The following is a 26,720-nucleotide window of genomic DNA, read 5'->3' as shown; positions in this document are numbered from 1 at the left end:
TGATTCAAAGGATCATCTAAATATTAGGATGCCTGTCCAAACTAAAATGAAATTCCAGATACTTGAGATTCACCTGTCATTGAAGATATGTTCCATAAAGAAAGCCCAAATCATTCCACTAGCAATGAAATACTGAGAATAACAGTAGTAAAAATGGCACTTACTGAATTTACAATGATGCAAAGCTATGAGCTACCAGGAAGATGAACAAGGAATGTGGGAGACATTTTCCATTATTCATACTAGGAGCTGTACTCTGCTCCTTGCTGTGAACATACCCATCCTATACAGTTTGCCCAGAGTCAGATACTGTCCACCCCAAACAATTGCATGTGTCAGTTCAAATTGCTCATTGAACGGTGACACCTCACTCATTTCATGCTCCTCACCATTTTCTCTGTATCATTCCTTTGTTGTGACCCTTTCTGTCAGAGATGTTAGTTTTAGAGCCAGCATGAGATTAACTGCATAATGCTCCCCTTTCAAGCCTGCCTCTGCTTTATCTCCATCCAGCTGAGCTGGACCCCGGGATGCACCGAGCCCCCCCGGGAATGCTGCAGCTCCCTGTAGCCTGTTTGCATAAGAGCTCACTCCTTTCTAACATGACCACCATAAGAAGAGGGGCCACATTGTTTCCAGAAATAAAACAGATTAATTCTAAACCTACTGCAGAGCCAGGATAATAATTCTTTCTTTTTAGCCATGTGTTTAACCATTTCTGAGGAGTCTAAAACAGCTAGATATTTGTGTGTATGCTATTCTTGTTTAAGGAACAATCCTCATCTGGGTTTACCAGGGATTTATGTTTCTCCCCCCCTCAGTTTAACAAAACACATTCAGAAAAAAAAAATAAAATCAGAAGACTGCATCACTATTTGTTAGTCTCCTCAAAATAAGCATATTTAGAATTTTATCTCAGTCCATCCACTGTTTCTCTAGCCAACGATTACTCAAAGATATGTTTACCTTCTTTCAAGAACAGTTATTACTACATTTTTCCATGAAAGCCTATATCTGCTCTCTTTGCTGATTGACCAACTAATTGACACCTTTTATGAAGAGGGTTTCTTTCAAGTTTTCCCCCTGCATGTTTATTCTCTGCACAAGGCATTGATTTTCTCATGTTTCCTCTATGCCAGGCAGTTCTGACTTCTTCCCTTCAAGCTACGCTGTAATAAAACAGGACAAATGCTGCAGTGTTCTCTCCTTAAAAAAGAATAAGATTTTAACATGGATGGTATTTACAAATAAAATTCAACTCTCTTAACTTTATGCCTCTATAAACTAAGTTTCTAATAATTTAAGTCATTGCCAACTGACCATTTACATTCTCTACATTCTTCAGACAGAAGCTTCCAGAGGGTAATTTATCCCCTGCTAAGATGGGTGCTCAGGGCAGGCACCTGCAGGAGATACTAGCTCCTATCTCATCCATTAAATAAACCTTAATGATCTGGCAAAAACAAGGCATGTATTGTTTGGCAGGGTCAAGTTGCAGGAGGTGAGATTTGCCCAGTGTCTGAATAACTTTAGGAACTTCTAGTCTTAAAAAAACCCAAACCAGCTGTTTTCATGTAATCTGAAATAACTTTCAAGTGAAATGAGTGGTGCTGGATCATTTATCACAGTTTAACATGGAAATTAAAGCAATCACAGAGAAATGAGTTCCAGGCGATTACAAAATTTTCCCCCCATTTCTGTGCTCTTTTGGAAAGATAATAGGAGTTTTGATTGTGCATCACCCAAGGATACCCTGCCTGTATATATACCTAAGAAAGATATATTTATTACAGTGATATAATGTTGCTAAGTACTGCTTAATATCCATGTCTTGCTGAGGAGGCAGCAAAGAAGAAAAGTTATTTTATCTCACTCTTAAATATACTTCAACATATAAATTGTATCCTTTCTTGAATAAATTTAAATACGTCAACTTTCCCAAAGTTTGAAACTGCAAGCATTCTAAAGCAATTTTTCACATGATATACGTAAAGATATCAAAACTATCTGACATTTATCTATGATAAATATCAGTTCACCTACAAATAGCATCCCGCTGAACCTATGTTGAACAAGAAAGTATCAGTAGATTTGGGACTTAAAGCTCCTAATGAACCTGGTAAGCTTATCCTAAACATTTTGCAGAATAATATAAACTTGCACAGATGAGAAGTATGTGGGGTAGGTTGAGTGATTTTTATTTGCCATATTCATTTACTGCACTGGGTCTTCTTGATGAAGTCTTTCCTCTGCCCCTCACTGTAGACCCAAAGCAGGTATGGAAACCTAAAAGCCTCCTGAAACAGCAGGATCCCCCTTATCCCATGCCTGCCTATGATGTTGTCAAGGCATTTCCTAATCTCCATCCCTGTTGCTTTTGACAAGTGTATGCAAGATTAGAACTAAGAGAAGGAAAATATCTTCTAAGTAATATTAGTGGGGGGAACTTTTGCACCATTTGACTAAAGGGAACTCTACTTTTAGGCCAGTAAGTAAGGAATAGAGCAGTTTTAGGATGCAAACTTTTCAAAAGTTTGATTTGTTTTTGAAAATTGAATTGCTGTAGCACAATATGGAAATCTTGAAGGAACTCTTGGTCTTTTACTGAAATAAGTTGTGGCTCTTGACAGTGATCTGTATATAGATTATGGCATGAGAAAAACTATTGGGAATTAATATGATACTATGAGGAGAATCAGATGGGACTCAACAGGACAAGAGATGGCTCCAGTTGTCTCTCCAAAATGGCTTCTGCATTTTTAACTTGTGGTAAGCTCTTTTTTAAGTTAGTGCTTTATCCCCAGGAAAACTAAATTGTCAGGAAACCTGATTTTATGATGAGCCAATGTCAAGATCATGTAGTCTCAGCCCACACTAACCATGTTTGTTATCCCTAAGTAGCAATTCAGCCTTTCTGCTATTCAGAAAGAAATGAGCATTTTTATCTGCTTGTGTGCAGAATTTATGAAGCATACAGGAAAAGTCCCAGGTCACAACATTATTTACTTAGTGCTGCAAGGGGAGTTCCTTGGCAGCAAAGAGGAGCTGTGATATGACATGTTCTTAATATTTCTTTCTCCCCATCCTTGTTATGTGCCCTGCAGTACTATGAGAGAAACTATCATACTAGTTCTGGGAAATAAGCATATCTGGGTGCCTCCCTAGAGAGCCTGTACATTAATGCCCACAGCATGGGGAACAAATAGGAGGAATTAGGGCTATGATCTCATTGGAATCACAGAAATGTGGTAGGATTCTTCACACAACTGGAGAATTATGATGGATGGAGACAGACTTTTTGGAAAGGGTGGCAAAAAGGGTTAATTAGGCTGTATGTGAGGGAGCAGCAGAGATGGACGGAGCTGTGCTGTGGGATAGGTGGTAAAAGGACTGAGAGCCTGTGTGTCAGGATAGGGGACAAACTGACACAGGTGATGTTGTGGGTGTCTGTTACAAACTGCCTGGTCAGAAAGAAGTGGATAAAGTCTTTTTCAGAGAACTGGAAAAAGCCTCATGTTCACTGGCTCCGGTCCTCATGGGGAATTAGAATCATGGTGGTATCTTCTGATGTGCTTTGACTGAGCAGATATTGATGGAGCTGCTTTGCTCCTGTCATACTTACAAACAAGGAAGGGCCATTTGGGGATCTGGGGCTGTCAGCACCCTTGGCTGCAGTGATTACGATGACTGGAGCTCAGAAGATGGAGTGGAGGGAACAAGGCAAAATTAGGATTATAAACCTGGACTTCAGCAAAGGAGTAATGCCTTAAACAGCTGGAACAGAGGTTAGACAGAGTTAAGGGGAATATAAAAGGATATTTATTGAAGGGCCTTCAAAGGCCACACTCTGGCAGTACCACAGCCACGGCTCTGGCTCTGCTCCAAGATGGAAGCAAAAGAGGGCTTGGTCACAAGAGCTCACATTTTTATAAGTTTTGGTCCATTAGCATATTGGAGCTAATTGTCCAATTACAGATCCAGCCCATGAAGTCCCATCCTTCTTATTTTTCTCTCTTCAGTCCACGTTGCTTATACTCTTGGGGCTGAGATCTGGATCCAGCTGTCCTTGGGTCCCAGGCTAGAGAAGGCATTTTGTGTCTACCTACTCTGTGAAGAGAGCTTACTATCCCCTTATATGAAACCCAGACCCACACACCAAGGCAGCCAAAGATCAAAAGGAAGAAAAAAGAAAAAAAAATAGAAAGCTAAAACCCAAGGTATGAGACTTTGGTCTTTTTCAGAGATCTGCTTGGAAGAATGCCATGCAATATGTCCCTGGAAAAAAGAGGGGTCAGGGAGAGCTGGTTCATTATCAAGGATCACTTCTTCCATCCTCAGGGGTGGTCCATACTAATGAGCAGAAAATCAAGAAGAAGCAGTAGGAGGCCTGCATGGATAAACAAGGAGCTCCTGACTCAACTCAGACATTACAAGGAAATATACAGGAGGGGGAAGCAGAGATTTCAATGACATTTATGAGAAAACTCATAAAACATCAAACATCAACAGTCTCAGTTTCCTAAAGAAAACTTGGTAGAGGACAGGACAAGGAATTCTAGTTACAGAAAGCAGAAAAAACAATGCAGTCTATGCATTTCATATGGCATTACCTTCAGATCTGAGCAGGTTTAATTCTAACTTGGGACCTATCTGAGAGAGAGTAACTTTTAAAGAATAAGAGACTTATCATCCATTGGGACAAAAAATGATCTGTGTTGCTGGTATTTTAGATGATGTCTCATAATTTTCCCAGTGCCTTCATATGGCTATTGAAAGGAAAGAATGATTGATGTAGAACTGGAGGGTCTTCATATCTTTGGCAAGTAAGACAAAGCAGGCCATCAGCCCTCTGATTGCATTTCATACAGTGGATATTTTCCAGCTCAGTGCTTAACCATTAACTTCTCAAGGTAAAATGACTACTCAGCGCAGTGAATATATTGAACATTGTAGAAAGACACAGGAACCTTTAAATGGGCCAGAGTGGGTCATCCATCACTCCAGCCAATGGTGTGTCTATTCCAAATTCTGTCTGCCTGATATTCAGCTGGAAGGAGTCCATGAGCCAGGTGGTAAATAAGTTGGCTGTGCACAAACACAAATCAAAAGTGGTGTGAAGGCAGAGGTGAGGGAATAATGGTAAACAGCATCTAAAAAAGTTTTAAAAATTTGCATTACTAAGTCTGCATTCTCAAAGCGCTCATTTTTTTCCCAACTTTTTTTTAATATAGAACCTAATGTCTACCACTTCACTGATGCCTGGGGCCAGAAATCTATGGAGAGAATCTGATACTCAAAATACAGAAACCTATCTTCATTTTGCAAAGTTTCTGACCAGACACAGTGAAAAATAGCAAATACAGTCAATAAAAAAATACATATACTTTAGCACTTCCCTGATCTGCAAGGAAAATTTATGGGCTTCAGTTTAAAAGATGGTGTAGAAGAATTTGTTGGACTATAAAACTTTAAAAAGAGGATTGTTTATATGTTCCTTGAAGAGATAACCACTTCTGTTTCATATAAATATATATACCTATATATACACACACACAATGATTTATGAAGGTGATATAGTTAGGTAGCATTACAGTAAGGAGCAGTGATCAATGCACTACAAAGACATAAAGTTATGTGCTAATGGTTTTTGATGTTGCTGGAAAAAAACCCCGAAGTGATAATATTAGCCAGATGATTCAAAAAATGTATTAAAAATAACACTAATGAAAGGTCAAAACATTGCAAAAGGAACATTGCAAAGCTCTTGGAAAGAGTTCTGGGACTCTCAAGGCCTCAGATGACTCTTGGGGATTATCAAGAAGGATCAGTCTTACCCATCCTCGAGTATGTGAAATGAGTAAAATAGCTTTGCTGCCCACATTCACAGTATATTTTTTAAGGTCAAGTAGAATCAGAAAATGCTAGGGGACCAGAGAAACACTCCCTTCAAAACAGACTAAAGAGCTTCCCAACTTCAAAACTGTTATTAGCAGCAACATTTGCCATGCTGCAAATCACAATTCCATCCACTGCATTCCTTAATTTCAGACTTAGTGTGACAAGAACTAGTAGATAAATTCCTTTCATAGCCACAGATATTTAGACTTCCCAAAACTAATAAATTGAGGTCTGCAGTGTACATCTAATGTGCTCAATGCTCTTTTGATTTTATTTCAGCAGCAAATTCACATAAAGCCTCATACCTTTCCATCACTCTGATTTATCAGACACTGCCACTAAATTATTAAGTCTTTAGAGACCTATATGTGATACAGACTAATGCCAGAATTTATCAAACTTTAAACCAATGAAGGAACTAATTGGAATTGCTGTCTTTACACTAAAAAAAATCCAAACCCTAGCTAAACAGCACAATCCTAGAATAGTGAACTATTGTGTAGTGAGTATGCTCATATCCCTGCTACAGCAGTTTTATTACAGTCTTCCTTTAGATGGCATTTGTTTGAATTATTTGACAGTAAATATGAAGAGGGATAAGGGGCTGAAAGTATTCATAAAGTCTTTTCTTGCAATATTACTCACAATACTACTCTCCTCTGATGTCTATCTTTATCTGGTGAAATTAAAATTTCACTTTTTATATTATTTTAATTAATTTATGGAAAGCTTTTTGATACACTAAAATATAACAAAAAATTCTCAGTGTTACAATACTAAGATTAAATTTAAAGGATATTATATTTTTAGTGTTTTAAATCACATTGGTCTCAAACAAATATGCAATGAGACATCTCTCCAATCATGTTCTTACAGTTACAGAGAGAAAAAATAAAAATAATCCCAGTGACTCTAACTGCTTTTCTTACAAACTATCCTATAATTTGAAGAAAAATAATGAAACTATACATAAAGCTGGTTTTAATGGGATTTTGGAAATATTTGTGTTCTTACTAAGGCAATTGACTAGAAAAGCCAACTTCTGAAAATGTGCATTGTTCAGTAAATTTTTATTTTATTCACAGTAGGATGGTGTGAAAAATATCAGCCATGGAAAATAACAGTCAGAGTCTACAGAGATCTTATTACAATGTCAAAACAAAACATTTTTCATGTAAATTATGCTAGCAACAAAATATAAATTATGACTCTAGAAGTGAATGGAGAAACTCTTAATCAATTAATATAGAATATAGATTTTTTTTGTCTCTGTTGTATCAGCATATAACTTTAATAAATGCTATTTCTAGCCTTAAATTGGCATGCAGTTACCAGTCCACTGCTTCTGCAACAAATAAGCTACAGAAGATTACCCATAATGTTTGAAATTCAGCCTGGGTATTTCAGGAGGCAAAGTGACTTGGATACTTCACCTCCAAAGTCTTATATTTATTCCTGCAAGTTACAGAACAATTCAAAGTAATCAGGGTGATAAAAGGAGTGAAATCTCATTTTCCTGAAAGCTTTTGCTGCTCTTATTGCAGTGTGTTAGTCTGGTGTTCTTAGTCCAGTGTGTTTTGAAGTTAATTGTAAATTGGGAGGTTTTCAGGTAGATGCTAAGAATGTCTGAATGTACCCTTTTAGGTGAATCTTTTAAACACCAGATACACAATTAATGCATACAAACTCATAAAAGCTGTAGGCTAAATGAGTGAAGTCACAAAATCAATTATAGAATAATAGCATATTTTTTGCCTTTTAAAAAACTTATGGCCTAATGTCACTCTTTCCATTTATGACTTATACCAACACCCTTAGCACCTCAAAGCCATCATGATTAACAAAACAGATTTTTCAAAATCTGTTTCATATTGCTTCCTCAATCTGCTGAGTTTCTGTCCACCTCAGTGACCTAAAATTTCTGACTGACTCCAAACCCTGCAGAGTGATCACTTATGATTTCATATGAATAACTTAGAACTAGAGACAGATATTGTACCTCAAATAGGGTGTAAAATTCTGTAAAATTTTTGTGTACAAAAAATATTTGTGTCTAGTTCTGGCAACTTGTAAGATACAATGGCTATATGCCTGCATTGCTCTGATGGAGAGACAAAATATTTTTGTATTTTGGAGGGCTTTACACTTGTATGAATATCATTTTCCCTTTCATTCTAAGGACTATGCTTTGTAACTAGGCAACCACTCTATAGAGCATTATAGTATAATATTTTTTAATTCTCTAAAAATGATATAGTTATTTGTCCACATTATTCTCTAAATTTTTCTGTAACACTGCATAAACAGACAAATCATGGGTTTGTGCCTTTGCACTTTATTGTCTTTAATGATTATATTTACCTATATTGTGGGTGATCTTCAGAGCTTATTTCTGCCTTCATTCCTTGTTAGCAATTACCAGTCATTCCTTTTTCCACTCTGTGGGAGTAGATCCAAACCAAAAATATGATCAATTGTTCCTCTGTCCCGATGATTCTTTTGTGCAGGACTCTGTGGTGCTCAGCTTGGCCATTACTCCTTTTCATCTACAAGGTCATGACTGTTTTAAGCTCTCTTGGCATCAGCGAGCACCACGACTCTTAACTTGGTGATTTCTCATCTAAGCAGTTCTAAGGGCTTTGAGTTTTCCCACTCAAAGTGGGACAAAATTATGATTTAAGTGAGAATTTCTTTACCATATTTATTGCAAAAGATAAAGATACTGTCAGGCTTCTAATAACAGAATTTGTATCTGTTCCTCTACATTATGAATTTCATTAGGAAGCAGTAAACCAAAAATTGCAGAGGATTAATCAGTAGCAGAGGACAGCAGGATTTTGCAGTCTCTTGTGGGAAGAGCAGAGTGGGATGAACATGGATGCATGGAATCAACATGGTATGAATGTAATATTATAGTTACCTCTGGCATTGCTCTCTCTTCCTTGTCTTGGACCAATATGAATCCCCCAAAGCTAAGACCAAGAAGCCTCCACTGAGAAGTATGGCTGCCCACTTATTTTGATGGTCTTGGGATGAGTGTGACTTCAACTTTGCACTGTGCACCCTTATGCAAAAAGCCTGATTAAATTCAAAGTGTTATTTTTGACATTAAAAAATCCTTTAATGGGCAGTCATTTAAACCCTGGTGACATGACTCTTAATTACAAGAGAATCAAGATTATACCAAATTATACTGAAATACAATACAAAGTTTATGGTGGATATTTAGCTTTGTGCTTCATACACATCCTCTTTTGAACACAGGGATGGGATTGTGTGCCACAATATAAAAAAGATAAAAAGTGTCCAAAGGAGGGCAACAAAGATGGTGAGGGGCCTTGAAGGGAAGCTGTGTGAGGAGCAGCTGAGGTCACTTGGTCTGTTCAGCCTGGAAGAGACTGAGGGGAGACCTTACTGCAGTTACAGCTTCCTTGTGAGGGGAAGAGAAGGGGAAGATCTCTTCTCTCTGGTGGCCAGTGACAGCTGACCCAAGGGAATGGCCTGAAGTTGTATCAGGGGAGGTTTAGGTTGGATATCAGGAAAAGATTCTTCACCCAGAGGGTGGTTGGGCACTGGAAAGGGCTCCTCAGGGAAGCAGTCAAAGTATCAACACCGACAGAGTTCAAGAAGCTTTTGGCCAATACTGTTGGACACACATGACTCTTGAAGATGGTCCCGCACAGGGCCAGGAGTTGGACTTGATGATCTTTGTGGGTCCCTTCCAACCCAGCATATTTTGTGATTTAGCATAACTATTTCTTTTAACAGCTCACAGGACCACAGATCTCTGCTCCTTTCTCTTTACTCTGATGAATGGTGCAAGCTTACCTCGACACAGACACTATCTGAGATATCCAATTCAGGACAAGCAGTGGTGCAGAGATGAAACCCCACCTCTAAATTCTCCCACTCCTCCCCCTAAAAAACCAAAACACAAGCTGAACAACCAGTCAGACCTTAGATGGACAGAATTGCCCTCAGAAAATGCTTGCAGTCAGTCTCCACTGACTTCAGGGAGAACTACTCAGAAGTTGTAAGGTGACTGACTTTCAGGTAAGCAGAGTTTGTTCTCTCAAATGCAAATGTCTTAAGCAGGAAGTTGATGGGTGTAGTCATGACCCCTGCAGAGTGGTTCTATTAATCTTCCTGCTTCAATGGCTTTTTGACAATTTGGCCATTCATCTGGCAGAGACATAGGAGAAGTGGGCCCTGGAGGACAGCCAGCATTTTGGAGTTGACCTGATGGATAACCAGAATAATTATTCAAGTGGATGGTCTGATACAACTAAATATGTATTTTTAATTTTATGTGTTTCAAAACTTCCAATATCCTGACGTATTTTCAAACTGTGCTAAGCCAGAAGAGTCTTGAGGAATTGTTACATCAGATGTTGTGCATCTCTCTCCTAGATGTGTTTCTTGAGGCAGTCTGAAAAGACTGGGTTCTCAATGACTGGGGCTGGCTTGGCTTGGAATTTCATGGGCATCTGATTTATTTCCCCTTAGTGTATGTTGTACTTTTTAAAGAGGGACCTCTTGCAGGAAGGGGAGGTTGTTTCTTCCCCAAGGGGCACTGAGTGTGCTCAAAGAGAGAAGGTTCAGGAGACTGCAGGAAGCACAGAGAAAGTAAGTTATAGAAGGGGGTCTGGACATCATGCATGGTTTGGTTTAGAAGACAAAAACAAAGACGACAGAGTGTCAAAGATGACAGCAGGCCTTGGAGGTAAAGGGAGGAATTTCTAGAGGACTAGAGCAGACAAAGCAGAATTTCTATCCAATCAGAAACCTGTAAAGTTAGCTGCAATCATGGACTACCCTTCAAAACACACTGGATTTGTAAAAACTCTGTAGAGAATTCAATTTCTCTTTATGTCTTCTTTGTCTCCTTTTTAAAAAGCTAAGATTTTAGGTTTCAGTTTTCATTCAGACAAAACTTTTATTTCTGAGTAATGTAATGCGGATATGCAATAACCTAACTTTGAAAGAATCATCCCGGGGGAAAAAGTGCTTTGGCATATTGTAAACAAATAATTGTACTAATCTCAGCAGAGATATACAAGAAGCCTTTAATAGGACATTCATATCATCTTAAAACCACTCATAAGGTACTCACTGGACTGATTTAAATCTACAGTCACAAAAGTATTTCATGGAACATAAAGAGAGCAGCCCCTTTCCTCACCTCTTTCTTACTGCTCCACTGCAAGTAAAAGCTAAAATCTCATATAGCTCTGTGTTCCTTGCTGCATGAAGCCAGCAAGCTTCCTGACAGTTTCACTGATATTATTCTGGCTGCTAAGCTCCAACATAGTTCTGAACCCCAGGCATTTTATGAGGCCTGCTGTGATATGAAAATACCAATGCCTGATGTTTACATGGAACAAGTCCTGATTTTTTGAATTTGACTAAAATTCCATTCACCTGCAGCTACAGAAACTAAACCAATAGGTTGGGCAGTGGGAACAATTTTCCAATGGGCTCTGTAGAAATTGTGCTATGTTTCTTTTTTTGCAAGAGCTAGGAATATCTGCTAAGTATGTTACTGCTCTTTCATTAAATGGAATCACTTTAAATTCCTTTATTATTATTGCATTTGGATTTAAAATACATATCTGTAGAAGATCTGGGTGCACATTACAAAATTTAGATCAGAATTAGGCAACCATTTCTGTGACAACCCCCACATAGCACCAAAATAGCTGCTCTGAAAAGAAATGATATGAGGCACATGATTAAATGTCAGTGAATTCTAAAGACTGTTTCTACTAGGGAGCACAAAGAAAGTGATCTTGCATTGTGCTCTAAAATGTCTCTACCCTGTAAGCTGATCTGCACAGACTGATGGTTCTTATGCTGTGCACTGGGTCTTTGACTCCTTTTTGACTCCAGAAGGTGTGCATGTCCATTTGTATGATCAAGGTGCACGATCTAGGCTGAACAGCCTGCCCTGCAGTCCATCTCTTTGCTTTCAACCTCAGGGTGCTGCATGCTGCAAAGGGGGGAGGGTAAAACAGGTCTGAGATAATGACTATGGAGAAAAAACAGGTTATAAATTTCACCCAGACTAGAACTGGTAGCCAAAGAAGTGAGAACAGGTGTGCAGCTCTCTTGTCAATGTTCGTGATCTGGGCAAACAGATTTCTGTTAGCAGAAAACATGGCACAAGAGCCTTTGCACACAGGTTACTCAGGCATGTGACAGCCCACTTGCTGATGGGGATTGGAAGGCTGGTTCTCTATTTCCTCCTAACTGACAGCATTAGGCTTGTACATTGTAGTAAGTAAATAGTTTTCTAAATGCACTGTATTTACAGAACAACTTTAATCAACTGCAGTACATTTCTAAAAATTGCACACTTTTTAAAAAGAAACTTATGTGAACTTTATGGCATTTTTTGTGCCTTTCAGCTTTGCAGTCCCTGCTGGTCTTTCCACATACCATATTCCCAAGATAGTTACTCTCCAGTATTTATTGTTAAGACACATTAGGGATTAATTTTCTATTCTAGAGGCGCTAGAGAGCCTGAACAAAAATCAAAATCCTTAGTGATACTCACCAGTGGTCACTTGAATAAACAGAAGTGTCTTGAGCATGCAAGACTCCTTGTCATGTTACTCAGTATGCTGAGCAAGTAACTATCTTACTGTACTTTCAGCTACAGACAGATTTGCAGTCTTCTCTTCTGCCTGGAAAAAACAAGATTCTTAATGCAAGCCACATGAAACAGTTGTCTCTACACACCTTGCAAACACAGATTTACACTGAGAACAGCCCCTGATGTACAGACTGGCTGTTCTGTTGATGCCATGGTGAGGAAGAGCAGCTGCAGTGTGCTGTAATTTACTTTAGCTAAGAGTAATTCCTCTGCCTGAGACCTCACATATAATTCACAGGCCTAGATGTATTAAACCTGCAATTAAGATTGAAATAACACATTGTAGTGGATAAAATATGGGGTGTGTGATCTTTCAAACTACAGGCTGGAAATTTTAAGACGACATGCTTTGTCTCTTCAGATACTCAGGCAACTTTGTATAAGCTGCTTGGTTTTCAAAAGTACCTAGCAATCTCTTTTTCATTTGTGAATGTTTAGTATTACTGACAAGTAGGCCACCTATGTGCAAGTACCTAAATATGGACTGAGGAAACTGGGTTTTAGCACCAAGATACAAATGCTGTGTCTGTGAAGTTTCTGTTCGTTGGGAAAATCTCTTTTTTTTTTCCTTTTTTTTTTTTCTTCTCTCTCTCCTCTGACTGGAAGCTATTTTGCACCTGTGACATTGCTTTTCTCCCTTCTTTGCTGCAATGTTTGCATATACGTCCCAGGAAAATGCATACAGAACAAAAGTTTACAGTTTTTTTTTTTTTTTGAGTTTCACCATAATATTGCATTCTAACATGTAAGAAAAACAAATACAGACAAGCTGGCAAAATTTTAATCCATAACTAATATAAGAATCTGCTACTGGGAATAATAATAAAATAAGTATCTTAAACTTCAGACTACAAACAAAACCAAAGGCTTCCTACCCCAACACAATTCTACCATAACAATCTTGTCCTTGGTTTTGATGATATCTGAAAAAAAATTGAATATGCCTCTGATTTTTAAAATTCAACTCATATTTGATAATTTAAATCACAGATAGTACTAGAAAGACTTCAGTGGTATTCCTGCTTTTTAACATTTTATTTAGAAATTCATACTTTGATCATTTTCTCTGAAGTTGCCACAAAATTTTCATTCTTCAGTTGGTTTTGGTTAAAGTATGAGAAAAGCCCTGATGACAGAATCAGGATTGCCTTTGAGAAAGAGGGTGATGAGGTTTTACTTTTCCACAATTCTCCTTTTATTGTAAATAAATTTTAAGTACAAGTGCTTGCACATTAGCATTTCAAATTTTTTTTTCTGATTCATCTCTATATATTTTCTTATGATTTGTGAAGTCATATTTATTCAACCAACACTTAAACACGTGCTTAACTTTGTGATTGTTTTCAAGTTATATTTTAGATTAAGTGAAGCCATGAATAGGGCTGATTATAAGCATATTTAACATTTTCTTGAATTGGGTCCATTTGTCAGTAACAGAGCAACTGGAGATAAGTCCTTTCCATATTCTGATTTAAATATTTCATACATACCCATTCCAGAAAAGTGAATCCTTTTTAATAAAGATAATTTCATTTTAAGATAACTAATGCATTAGCACTGTCTTATTCATTGAAGTAGAAAATGTTGTCTAAGGTACTCTTCCTTATCTTGAGCTCATCTGTGTATTGCAGTATAGACAAATATTCTATTTAATGGTGCTTTTCTAATGCTACAGGCTCAATATACTGCAAGTTTTCAGTTCATAATAGCAACAAGTAGTTTTTGTTATCTGTCTTGATAACAGATTGCTTATATAGGTTTGACTACATATGTGTGGCTTCAGCAGAATTGTTGCATCAGTTGCAATATTCTTGCTTATATTGTTCTATGCAATTCAGTATCCTTTAGGGTTCTAGATTTTTTTCTTAATTGGCAAGAAAGAAATCTTATCTGTTATTTAAATTTTCTATTATCTAATTTTGCACTTTGACATACCATGTCCACCACACTAAATTACTCAGCAAAATTGAAAACCTACAGGGTTTAGCATTCTGAATGGGTCAAAAACAGGCCTGAAAATGCTCTATTTGACAAAGGTGCCAAAAAATGACAGGTAGAAGCTGGTGCACAGATTCAAAATAAGCAGAGGGACTTCCTGATAATGCTGTAAATACAGACACGGAGAAAATCTGTAATGATTACGATGTTTTTATATAGATTTGTGTAGTGCTGGTAAGCACCAGGATATAGAAATGTATTCTAAAAAACTGCCTGTTTCAAAGGCTCAAGGCTGAAAAAAAGAATGTAACAGCTTAAAATACAAGTGCCCAGAGTATTACAGGACTTACTACATGACAGAATCATAACCAACTATCTTTAGAAATAACAATCAGTAAGTAGGAGATCACAATGGCAAAATGTCTTCCCTTAAAACTTTGCATCACTACCTATGTATTAACACTGCCTTACTCAATGGATTTTATTATCACATTTCTTTACACATTGTTGCCATTTGGATATGAGTAATATCAAGCACTGCAAAAAAAAATCATAGAACCTTCAGCTCTTATCTAAAAAAAACCCATTCCATCTTGATGAATTTTAAACCATTTTGAAGATGAGAAACAGCACTTTAAAGTATCTTTTAAAAGATTCCAAATCATTAAAACCCCTACTTGACTAGTCTTAAAAAAATTATAGTGATGAGCTTTTAATTCACTGAGAGAAAAACTTTGACAACTTCTGTGAGACCTACAAAAGCATTTAAATATTAATTGTTAGGTTTAGGATTCTACCTGTTTTCATTTAAATGGTCTGGGATCAAATTTTATGCATCTTATAAATGACAAGAGATGCTATTGGTCCAGCTGCAGGGCTAAATGTTTTTGCTGCTTGGTATCCTGGAAATTCCAAAGCATCTTCTTCTGGGGATTATTTAGTGCCTCCAAAGAAAAAATAAAAAACCTTAGAACTCAAGAACAAAAAAAATAAGTGTTTCTTCATGTCAGTTGTAAATATATATACAGTGCATCTACATAGCAGATTCTCTAGGACCAAAACAACAGGGTTTTCAAAACAATTAAATCATTACAGTGACTGGTTTTAGAGAGTACTTGGTTTTAAATTTTTGGTAGTATAGCATTCCTGTCTGCATTACATATGTCTGCCATTTCCTTCAGAACAGGGAGCATCATAAAATGACACAGATTTCCTTCTCTAAAAATCCCTATGAAACTGCCATACTATATGAATTTAAGGCTTTTACTGGCCCGCAGTCTACACAAGGATATCTATGATTATACAAAGCATTAGTATTAAATGTCCTAATTTGATTACTCTGGCCAGGCATAAAGATAATAGTACATGGTAACAAAGCATCCTCAAAAAGCTATATTTACTAAGCTATTCTAAAAAAAACCCAACGTAAAAAGCCAGGAACTGATGTCAGATTCTTACTTTCAGATTAGAAATGTTCATGTTCAATTATTGTTTGTTACTGAGATACTGAGTACATGTTGGTTTGCTGTCTCTGGCTGCCTGTTCTCATTCAGTGTTTACATGTACCTTTGTCACATTCAAATGTGTTTTACTTCACCTGACTTCAGTCATCTGTTAGACAGTCCTCTAGTCAAAGGTAGGCATCTGTGCTTCCTCTCACTGGAGTTTACAAAGAAAATAAAGCACCTGCAAAAGGCAATTTATGTCACTTTTCCTAGAAAGAGATGGTTTGGAGTGCTAAGAGTCTGTGCACCACAGAGGTAGGGTATGACTAGCTGAGGCCGGATCCTGAAATTTTGGTAGTTATTGAGAAGAATCCCACTGTAGTAACTGAAAGGTATAAATGTATGTGCAAGACTGCAGTCATGACACAGTCTAATTGATATTTCTGCAAATGAAGATAAAATACCAAAATATTATTTCAATGTACAGTTGATGGCTTCAAAGCCAGTCCAAACTACACATATCAACACTCACTCTTGAAAGAGAACAACGCCCACCCCTTCGCTTCTTTGGGTAGGCAAATTTTAATCTTTTACTATGAGACTGACAGTTTTGTATCCAGTTGCTATGACAGCAGAAGCCAAAGAACCATGAACCAAAGTTCACTCCCATACCCCAGCCTCCTTTCCCATGTGTGATTCTCACATTGCACAGCTCCAAAATGCACAGCACTTAGCACAGTAGAAAGGATGCTTGCCCAGGTTCTCTTTTCTGTCTCACATCTGGGAGTAAGGCTCCTGTGATACTGCTATTAATGGACCTCCAGCATATTGGCTGGTCCAAGAGTATCTCCACAGGCATTCTGGAAAATTTGCAATGCCACAATAGCTTCTGCCTAGGAAAACAAAAATATAAAAGTAACTATAAACACCGCAATATGGCATGTATCTATTTGGAAAGCCAAAGAAAGAAGAGATAATTTCAGCTTCATTTCAAATTTTAATGACTTTCATAAAGGCCTACCATTTTGGGTACACACCCTGTGTTTACAATACTGATGTTTATAAACAACAACCTTTTTTATCTCTTAGTCATTGTTTTGCTAGGCAAAACTCTTTCTTGTCATAAGACTCTTCATTACCTTTAACACTCTTGCCCTGATTTCAATTTTCATAAATGTACTTTTTGAATAAGATGAGTATGGCATTTCTGATCTGATCTTATGCTTTCTGCTTTTCTACATATCTCTACTGGAAATACTTCAGCCAGGATATCCTAGGATCACATTTGCCTTTCCACTGAAAGACCCTGAAACCACAGAAATTCCAGTGACCCCTTAGAATTTCTTCATTTTTCTGGCACTCACCACCATGCTCTACGGCACCTTTATGTGAGAAGCCTTGGAGCATGAAGTGCTCAAGATAAGAACCTTGTTTGATATGGAACATATGTGCTTAATCTTATATATGGTGTATCATTTCATCAGCTTCAGTTAGCTTTGTAGGATCTTGGCCTATCTCCTCAGTCTATAAATAAATAATGACAGATTTATAAATAAATCAGTTTCTAACCAGCTGAAACTGTGTTATCTTTGTAGCTTTTACCAATCAATAGAGCAGCGTGAATGACAGGCACGGGTTCTGCAGTTTTAAAAAAATCTAGTATAACAATAAATAAATAGAGTACACGTAAGTACCACATAAATATTTTGATGCACTAGCATAAAATATTTCACATGGTGTTTCAGAATATGCCCAAGCCGTTTACATCTATGCTAGGCCAGCAAGTGCTTTTTAGCTGGCAGTTAAATGTTCTCCCAATATAAATAGATGATCAATCATTCTTTGTTCCTATTGTTTTAAAGAATAGTTTGAAACCCAATTCACACTGTGTTAGTACGGCCTGTTCTTTTTGTTCTCTTATCAATACAAGTTTTAGTATTAAAAAAAGTGCATTGTTTTCATCTGGCTGCAGGAGTATGTGTTGAGCTCTACTATTATTTTCTAAGTTCTTGGTTGGTGGGAGGATGCAGGTGCAAGCCTGCAGAAGAGACTGAAATTCTGTGAAGGCACAAAGTAAAGCACATACCAATCCATTCAGAGAACAAACGCACAAATGAAAACACTTAAGTGGAGAGAATCCACTCCCATACTGAGAATTATGTTATTACAGTGCAGAGTTTGTGTGGAGATGAATTTGATTTTCACCTGCCTTCCTGTTCTGCTCACTCAGAGGAAACTTATGGAGACCTAAACTCCAGTGCCTCATTTGAAGCCTGACGCAGGACATAAGGCAATGAATCTGCTCTTGTTGTGTCAGGAGCCCTAGATTTATCATTTTTCCACAAGATCTGGTATGAAGAATGCTTGACTTTAATTGTGTTGCCACAAACCAGCCTTGTCATGTTCCTGCCACAACGAGGTGACCATCCGTTCAGGTCTCTTTCCTTGCATGTATAGAGGGGTCACAGGATAGCGCCAGCAGCCAGCGGTGGATTTCAGCCCGGTGCCTGTCCTCGGTCCACCACTGCCGAGCACTCAGTGCGGGGGCTGAAAGCCAAGAGGCCCTTCCTCACCCTCGGGGACTGCATGGAGCAGCGTGATCCTCGAAGCAAAGACGGCTCTCTGCTTTCCCAAGTTTTTGCTTTTGCCAGGCCCAGGGTGCAGCTCCTGGGCTGGGGAGGTGTCACCTCCTACTTACCAGGGCTCCCCTTCCCCTCTCGCTCAGCGTTCCGCTCCCTGCCCCGGGGATCCGCAGCCGTGTCCCTCACACCCGGACCCCTCGCCCTCCCTCCCCGGCACCGCGGCTCCGGGAGGCCCTGTGGGGAGCCCCGGGCTCGGCCCGGCGGCCGCAGCGCCGCCTCGGGCTGGAGCGGCGATCGGCGCTCGCCCGGCTTGGAGCGGGCCCTGCGCTCGCCCAGCGGAGCGGACACACGGCCGGCCGGAGGGACAGACACCCCGATACACCCTGCGCTCTCCTCAGCACCCCGCCGCCTCCCTCCTCCTCCGGGCACTGCAGAGGGGCGGCGGAGCGCTGCCGCCTCCCCCTCCGGCTGGCGGAGCGCAGGCTGCGGGCATCGCTCCCCAAGCCGGGCAGCCCCGCGCCCGCTCCGCTCCGGACTCACCCCGGGAGAGCGCACGGCAGGCGGGGAGCGGGGCGGGGGGAGCGGGGGCAGGGCTGCGCGCAGATGAGCGCCGGTCCTGCGAGATGCTGCACGCCCAGCTCCCCGCCGGAGGGGGGTAGCAGCCGCTGTCTCCGCCGGCTCCTGCTTTTTTGCAAGGGCTGTTGCTGCCGCTGGACGCAACCTTCTCCCGTCATGGAGCTGCTGCCGCCGCCGCTGCTGCTGCTGGAGTGAGCGAGTGTGACGGGCAGAGCTAGCCGGCCGCATGGATGGATGTGTTTAGCTTTGTGAAGATTGGGAAGCTCTCCGGGTAGGTGTTTGCCGTACCGCCGCTGCTCCGCGAACCGCGGGCGTCCCGCGGCTGCGGGCGATGCCCGTGCCCTGCGGGGGCAGGGAGGGATGGGGAATGGTGGGGGCTGCCCGGCTTGGGGAGCGCCCGCGCCGCTCCCAACTTCTCTGGCAGCGGGGCTCGGCGTGTCGGGGTGGGGCGGTGGGGGCTCGCTGTCCGTGGTATCTGCCCGGGCCGTGCCGATGTCCCTGCACGGGATGGGTCATCCCCCTCTCCCTTGTGAAGGGACAATGAACTGCGGCCGCAGTTGGGCGAGAGCGGTGCCCTCCTTGAGACGCCGGCCAGAATGGACGGCCGGAGTGCTTCTGGAAATGCAAAAGCGGCGACAGAAGCCGGAGCCGGGCGCGGTGGCGGTGCCGAGGGGTGTGTTGGTGTTCGGGGGTGGTGGCCGCGGTGCGGGTGTCGGTCATCTGCGGGAGCAGGGGCGAAGTTCCGAGAGCGAGCAGCGCCTGGCCGGGCCGCGGCGCCGGGAAGGGTCTCGCCCTCCCCTGCGCTCCGCTCCCGCCGTACCGCGGGCACACCGGCTCCTCCGGGAGCCGTATTTTTGGAGAAGTGGTGAAATCGTCGCCACTCGCATCGTCTGTGAGCGCTGCCCCTCCGCCGCTTCACACGGCGATGGGCGCAGGGGCGCGAGTGGATTTGGAGTCTCTTATCCCTTGCTTGTAAGGCTCGTACTCCGCGTTGTTTAAATGTGTGGTTGATTTGTACTGTTTTTCTCTATTTCTTTGTTTTCCGAATAAACCTCTTGAATGGCCTCAGAGTTGTGGTCTCAGCCTGTGGAGTGTTGCGTTCGCAGCCGGTTGCCAGGCCTGGAGCTGCATAGATAGATCAAGAGGCACAGCAGCCCCTGTTACAATGTTCCCACCGTAGTTAAGCCTAACTGGAGGCAGCCCTTCGCTGTTACACAGGGATTGTGCTTTATCTCAAAGATGCAGTACGAAAGTACTTGAGTCACATTTCTTTTTCAGGGTTCTGGTATGGATAATCTTCCTAAAGGATTTAGCTTTGATCACTGTAACTAGGAGTGTTTCAAATTCTTATGATTCACTGGTTCCTACACCATAGTTACCATATCCTTTTCTGTTTATGAGGCACGTATGAGGCAGAAATTGGATGGTGTACAAAAGGGAGAAAGGCCTTGGTAAGGAAATAAAAAAGGTGGCTGCTCCCATGATGGTCAGGTAGGGAGCTTGTCAAAATGACAGATGGTCTGTAAAGAACAAATATTGCATTGCTAGAAGTTACAGAGTGCCACAGGTGCAGGCACTGCCTTTATCCCCCAAAATTCCCACCATTGCACCTGGCTGTGATTACAGCTCTGCTTGTGGCATGCCAGCACAGAACAGCTGCTGTCATTCAAGCACATCATTGTCTCATCCTGCTCACAGCAATTTTACACCATGTGACAGTGACAATACAAGCAGCCCCCTCGGCTTGCCTTGGGTGGTGTTAGTGGCTGATACCGCTAGAGCTGCAGCAGGAACTACAGCAGAAACTTTGAGGAGAGGGAAAATATGCTCACATAGATAAGGAATAGGTCATGTTGTATGGTATTTATTTCCAGGTAACTGAATTGTGTGACCTTCTCCATTTTTTTTAGAAATGATGTTTTAGAAAAACTCCCAGTCCTCACATCACACTTGGTCTAGATTCAAAGGCAGAGAAAGGGATGTGTCATTCAAAAATTTTATTATGTCAGGTGCATGGCAGCTTTTAGATACATATATTGTAAGCTTGGGTCTTTCTTGGTGTGTAGAAAATTTGTAGCTTTCTGCATGCTTGAAGACAGAGCTAAGATTTGCATTTAAGTAAAGACAGATCATAGAAATTCTTCAGAAGAACCTGAAGGTTCCTTCTGAAATGAAATTGCTAGTTTTAAAGCTTGTATCTGCCTCTGCTTCATTTAAGGATATGAAATACTTACAGACTGTGTTTATCTTGTAGATTGCAGTACATGATTTCTGTACTGAGCTACACTTTTTATTTCTAATTTTCTGGTTGTTAAAAGACATAATAGTTTACACAGGACTTGACTTTACTTGCTGTTACCTAGGTTACAGCCAGGTATCTATTCCAGCTTTATGAGAGCTTCATGAAGAAGACAGGTTCCAGTGTAAACCCCAGTTTTAGTCCCTTTGTGCATTTGGGTTGGAAAACTAGTTTGCCCAAAAATACTGGTTGTTTGCTGCTGGAAGGAAGGCCTTTCTGCAGAAAATATTTAACTGAGAGTGTGATCTTACAGGCAGATTACCTACAGAAAGTTGTTTTGAACATGGTTGGTGCTGAACTTCTTTTAAATTTTATTTTGTTGTGCATTCAGATCTCCTCATTTTAAGTTGCAAGTCCTTTACTACAGTTTTAGTCTGCAGTCTTGATCTTGCAGGCAGTGGCACACTTAAGCTCTGTTATACATGACTACTGGAAGGGATGCTTCCTAAAGTCATGATTTGATTTTAATGGGTCTGGTAAGAATTTAAATCTTGGCTTGATGAATTAACATATAAATTTTTTAATCTGGAATAAGCTTAAGATGAGGCTTAAAGTCCTAGAAGGTGGCTACTGGATATAAAATTTTACATAGCATATATAATTTTTTATATTTTTATTATCTATGTGGGTTTTTTAGTGATACCTTTGTGTTTAGGGTCTTTGAGAGACTCTGCTTCTACAATGGCTTCAACAATTGTCAATACTTGCTGGGTAAGTGGAAAATATGGGCATAATCTGGAAAAGGATTATGTGCAGAAATGAGAGAGAATGCCAAACTGGTTTTATGACAAATTGTGATCTCTGGTAATCTTGTCCTTTCCCTGACTTTGTAGGTCTGTCACACTGTGTACTATGCATAAACATACAGATGCTTCATGATAAAGTTTCTGTTGAAAGTTTGGAGATACCCATCAGACACTGAAACAAAAAATACCATACAAAAATAGTGATCACACTGGCATAGCCTCTCCCCCATTCCATTTTGGAAATTCACCAATCTGGTAATGGTCTGGAGTAAATGTTTTGGTATAAATCTTATGGTGTCATTCTCTGGAGGAAAAAACCACAAACAAACAACCACCTTTTATTGTGATGAATGTCCAAGTGTAGAGAATGATTGACAAGTCCTGTTCGATGGATCAGTGCCCTGATGTGGAGCTGTACAAGGCAGGTGAATATTTCTGTACTGTGGGCAGCATAAGCATGGATAGTGTGGTAGCATCTGTAATTTGGGATGAAGGATTAGTGGCATAGGTGTGGTATGTGTAATTTGGGATGGAGGATTGTGCAGGTGAATATTTTTGTACTGTGGGCAGCATAAGCATGGATGGTGTGGTAGCATCTGTAATTTGGGATGGAGGATTAGTGCCATAGGTGAGGTGCAGAGCTGACACTTGAGGTTGGTTCAGAAGTCTGTCTTGCCTGGTATTCTCTCCCAGTTGCTTTTAGCAGCTGCTTGGAGAAGCAGTGGGAGTGGTGACTCGTGAGCATAGGTATAGGCAGTGGAGGAAGGATGGTGCTGCTGTTCTGAACATGGAACTGTTTTCAGATCAAGGTAAATCTGAGAAAAGGGCACAGTGTCAAGTTTCTAGTCAATACTGGACAGGTGAACTATGAAACAATAGGTCAGAATAGTGGATGGAAGTTATTGAGAATTTAAGCCTGTATTCATAGAATATATTTTTAGTTGGAATATTTTTTTTTATTGGGAATGACTGTTTTTGTGATGTCTGTTGAGGTCAGTTCTATTTCAGAGCTTCACAGCAGGAAGTACAACTTTGATATGGAAAGATGCTTGTCTGGATGTCACCTGAATGTGACTGAGTGGGGAAGTGACCCTCCAGAGCTGGGATACAAAGCTCCTGTGCCCCTGTTTGTAGCTTTGCCAGATAACACTAGGGAGAAAATGACATGACTGTCTGCATGAGTGGCTGTCAGGTTCTAAACTGTGGCAATACTGCTGAGGGTAGGGTGGACATCTCTGTCACACAGTTACATTTGTGGGAGAAGTTCTGAACTCATGGAGTAATTTGTCACCAGAAAGAAAATCTCCAAGTAGGCCTGCAGTATGGGGTAAGAAAGTAGAAATTGATAGCTTTTTGTAGCCATTAAAAGTATAACTAATGGAGAGTTAAACCCAGGTAACAAACAGGACACCAGGAAGGTTTGGACCTGCCCTTAACAGCCATGCCAGTTTGTCACATGGGGTAGGTAAATTTGTTTTACCTGGATCTTTACTTTTCTGCTCAAGTTTAGCATTGCCATCCATTATCCTTGAGTTTAAATTTATTCCATTAAAATGGGATGTGAATATTCATGTCCTTGTTAGCCAAGCCCTTAGAACTGGCTTTAAAACAGTGACCAAAAAAAAAAAATCCCTTAACCCTGCAAGCTCTTCTTTTTACAGAACAGTCAAATATGTTTTCTTGCTGTGATTATGCTAAACCTGAGGCTGGCTTTCTAACTGAGAAGGAACTTCTTACCAAGTCCTTTTACATTGGGGTGGATCAATCTAACATTCTTATATTTTGTGTTTATCTTTCCATAGCTGGCCATCTCTAGTCAGGTAGACTGACTTGGGACCTACACAGATGTTTGAACTTTTGGGTTCTTGCTGTGATAAAAGTGAAAGAAGCCTAACCTGATGTGGAGCCTTGCATATGTTCTGTCCCTTTCCAGCCTTTGTAGCCCTGTGCTCAGATTTGTTCTCTCCAGATATTGTCATTAGTCCTGCCAGACTGGTGTGAAAGGTTCTCTCCTAGATCTGCCTTAAAATGTATCAGACTAGAAGCTGTGCCTGCATCTTCTGACTACTAAGCTCTGTTGTGTTTTCGTTTGTTTGTTTTGGTTTTCTTTTTGTTTGTTTGGTTTTTTGGGGTGTTTTTTTTTTTAGGGAATCAGGTTGCTTGACTTCATGGTTTAATTATTTTTATGCAGCCAAGCAGATTTAAAGTTCTAAAATTAGCCTGTCTGTTGTTTGTGTTTTCGGGGTTTTTTTGGGGTGTTTTTTTGGTTTTGTTTTGGTTTTGTTTTTAAAAAATGTTTAATTAATTGAAGAAGATTTTGGGATGTTTCTGTCTTTATCAGAATAGCACCTTTCTTTTTCTATGATTTTCCTTACCAAGTCTTTATTTTCCTGTGAAGTTTAAAAAAACTCTATGTTAATGGAGAGACAATTGTAAGTGTGATTAACTTACTGATGCTGTTTTGCATATGATTTTTGGAACAATTTTTATGAGTACTCTTTGAAATGACAATATTGTAGCTTGTAAGTTATTTTCAGTATTTACAAAAGATTCAGTAAGAAAGCCTATGATTATCCTTTTCATGTTCAAAGGAGATAATTTAATTCCAAAAAGGATTTTATTATACTGGATGATAATTCAAATAACCAATAATTCATTTCAGCCTTTTTCCTTGAGGACTGCATTACATTTAATGGCACATTTGCCTAGTCACATTAATATAGGAACGTTACCATATATTTTATTATTTATCTGTTTTGTTTTGTTAGCTGACACACATAATAGAGACATATGCTTTAATGTTTGTGATGCTAGTAATGTTGTATGTCACAGTGACTTCAGCAGTTTAGAGATTTATTAGAACCCCTCCTTACATTATGAACTGCTGTAAACTTGTCAAGTGGCCAGTGAATGATGATGCAACTCTGTTAAATATGTAAGTTCTCTATACCAGAAGCAACATTGTCTACAGAAATTTTTGAGAAAGCAAAAAAAAAAAAAAAATAGAGAATGAGCCTAAAGTGTTGCTTTCTTTCTCCTCTTGTACTAATTACTGAAGAAGATGGAATGCAAACTTTGAGAATTGATGCTTTGATTTAAGAAAAATCAAAATGTGCAGGTTCAATATAATGCTTTTATTTCTAGGAAGAAATCTTTTCTGTTTGCTTTTGGTTTATTTTGGAGGACTTCAATCTGTAGTGTAAAATTGTTGGTGACATCGCCGAATCAAGAATCTTGGGGCAGTTTCTCTTATAATTGTAGCCTGCACCAATGTTCTTGTGTGTGCATGTTTAAGTCACTCTGTTAAAATTTTTATATGGTGTGAGAAGACAGAAGAGGGTTTTTTTTGTGGGTTTTTGCCTCTATTTCATTGGTACCAGGACAGCCTGAGGTGTTTTACAGTTTATGTTTAGCTTTTTGAGGGAAGAAGTTTGCTTGCTCCTGATGTGATTTGGTTGGTTGGTTTATTTTTGAGAAGCCTGCTTTTCAGCCTGACAGATTCATGTGAGAAATTTCATTTAAATAGAAAAAAATTCTCACCATAGCAGTAATAAAACATGAGGATAAGTTTCCATATTTTGCAGCATTCTAGATCATTATGGAAGTGTACCAAGCTTTTCATAGGGAATACAAACCATGACCTGAAAAAATGAGAGGATAATACATGGTCTCAGCTCCACTCATAATGTGGTGCAGAAGGGGTATTTTACTGTCTTGAGAGCATTTCCAAACAGTTATGTCAGATCTATTACAACTTAGCATCTGACTGATGGGGCAAAGAATTGACTAAGGTCACGTAGGAGCCTTTTTTAAAATGAGCCATCATCTGAGAAGAATCTCTATCTGCTGTAGACAAATAATACAAAAAATCAAATGTGAGGAAAGGGAAGGTAATTTTGGATTCCAGCCCTACTGTGCCATGCACAAATAGCTCTATTAAATCAGGGAAGACCATCCAGGTACATGAACTACTCATTTTCATGACTGTGTGCATATAACCTATTTGGATCCACGTTATGGAAACTTTTGGTGCTGATAAAGTATCAGTGTTTAAATACTACAGGGACATGCTCGAACAGGAATTGACTTCTGATAGTACCAAACTGTATTTAAAGCTGCTTTTTATAATGAGGAATAAAATGACTAGTTTTGTGACATACCTTGAAGAAATCTGTGAAGTGAAAAGGCTGCACATTTATTAAAGGTATGCTTAAAGACCTTTAAAATAATTAGTGAGACTGTTTCTGATAATTGCTCAATTGACTGGAAATGGAGTAAATAACAGTGTAGTAATATAAATTTCACTAAGTAATTGCATTTCAAATCCTAGTGAAATCCACACTGCTTAAAGTCAAAACATGTGAAAGTACATTGGAGCTAGAGATGTAAAGTACTCCAGGACTCAAAAGTCTCTCTGACCTAAATTAGGACCTAGTGTTGGAGAAGTTTCTACCAGCATTCCTTTAGTTCAGAGCATACAGAAACTCCCTTTAAGAGGTTGATTATTGGCTACAAACTGAGAAATTTCTTTTCATTAGTTTTAAACCCCAACATTTTTAATTATAATAAAGTTATTGAGTG

General features: G+C 39.7%; 1 protein-coding gene across 5 annotated transcripts in view; it reads left to right on the top strand.

The window, feature by feature from the left end:
* Positions 1-26,720, top strand: part of FRMPD4 (FERM and PDZ domain containing 4) — a 403,725-nt gene that overhangs the window by 89,328 nt on the left and 287,677 nt on the right. The window contains exon 1 of one of the 5 annotated variants that reach the window (XM_077173136.1): positions 19,180-19,365. The exons of the other annotated variants lie outside the window; for them this stretch is intronic. Within the exon in view, the coding sequence (XP_077029251.1) occupies positions 19,325-19,365 (41 nt within the window). The 5' untranslated portion in view covers positions 19,180-19,324. Of the gene's footprint in view, positions 1-19,179; positions 19,366-26,720 lie in introns of those variants that run through there. 5 annotated transcript variants of the gene reach the window in all.

Source organism: Agelaius phoeniceus, chromosome 2 (genome assembly GCF_051311805.1).
Source record: "Agelaius phoeniceus isolate bAgePho1 chromosome 2, bAgePho1.hap1, whole genome shotgun sequence".
Classification (NCBI taxonomy): Eukaryota; Metazoa; Chordata; class Aves; order Passeriformes; family Icteridae; genus Agelaius; species Agelaius phoeniceus.
This window is presented reverse-complemented; position numbering and strand designations above follow the sequence as displayed.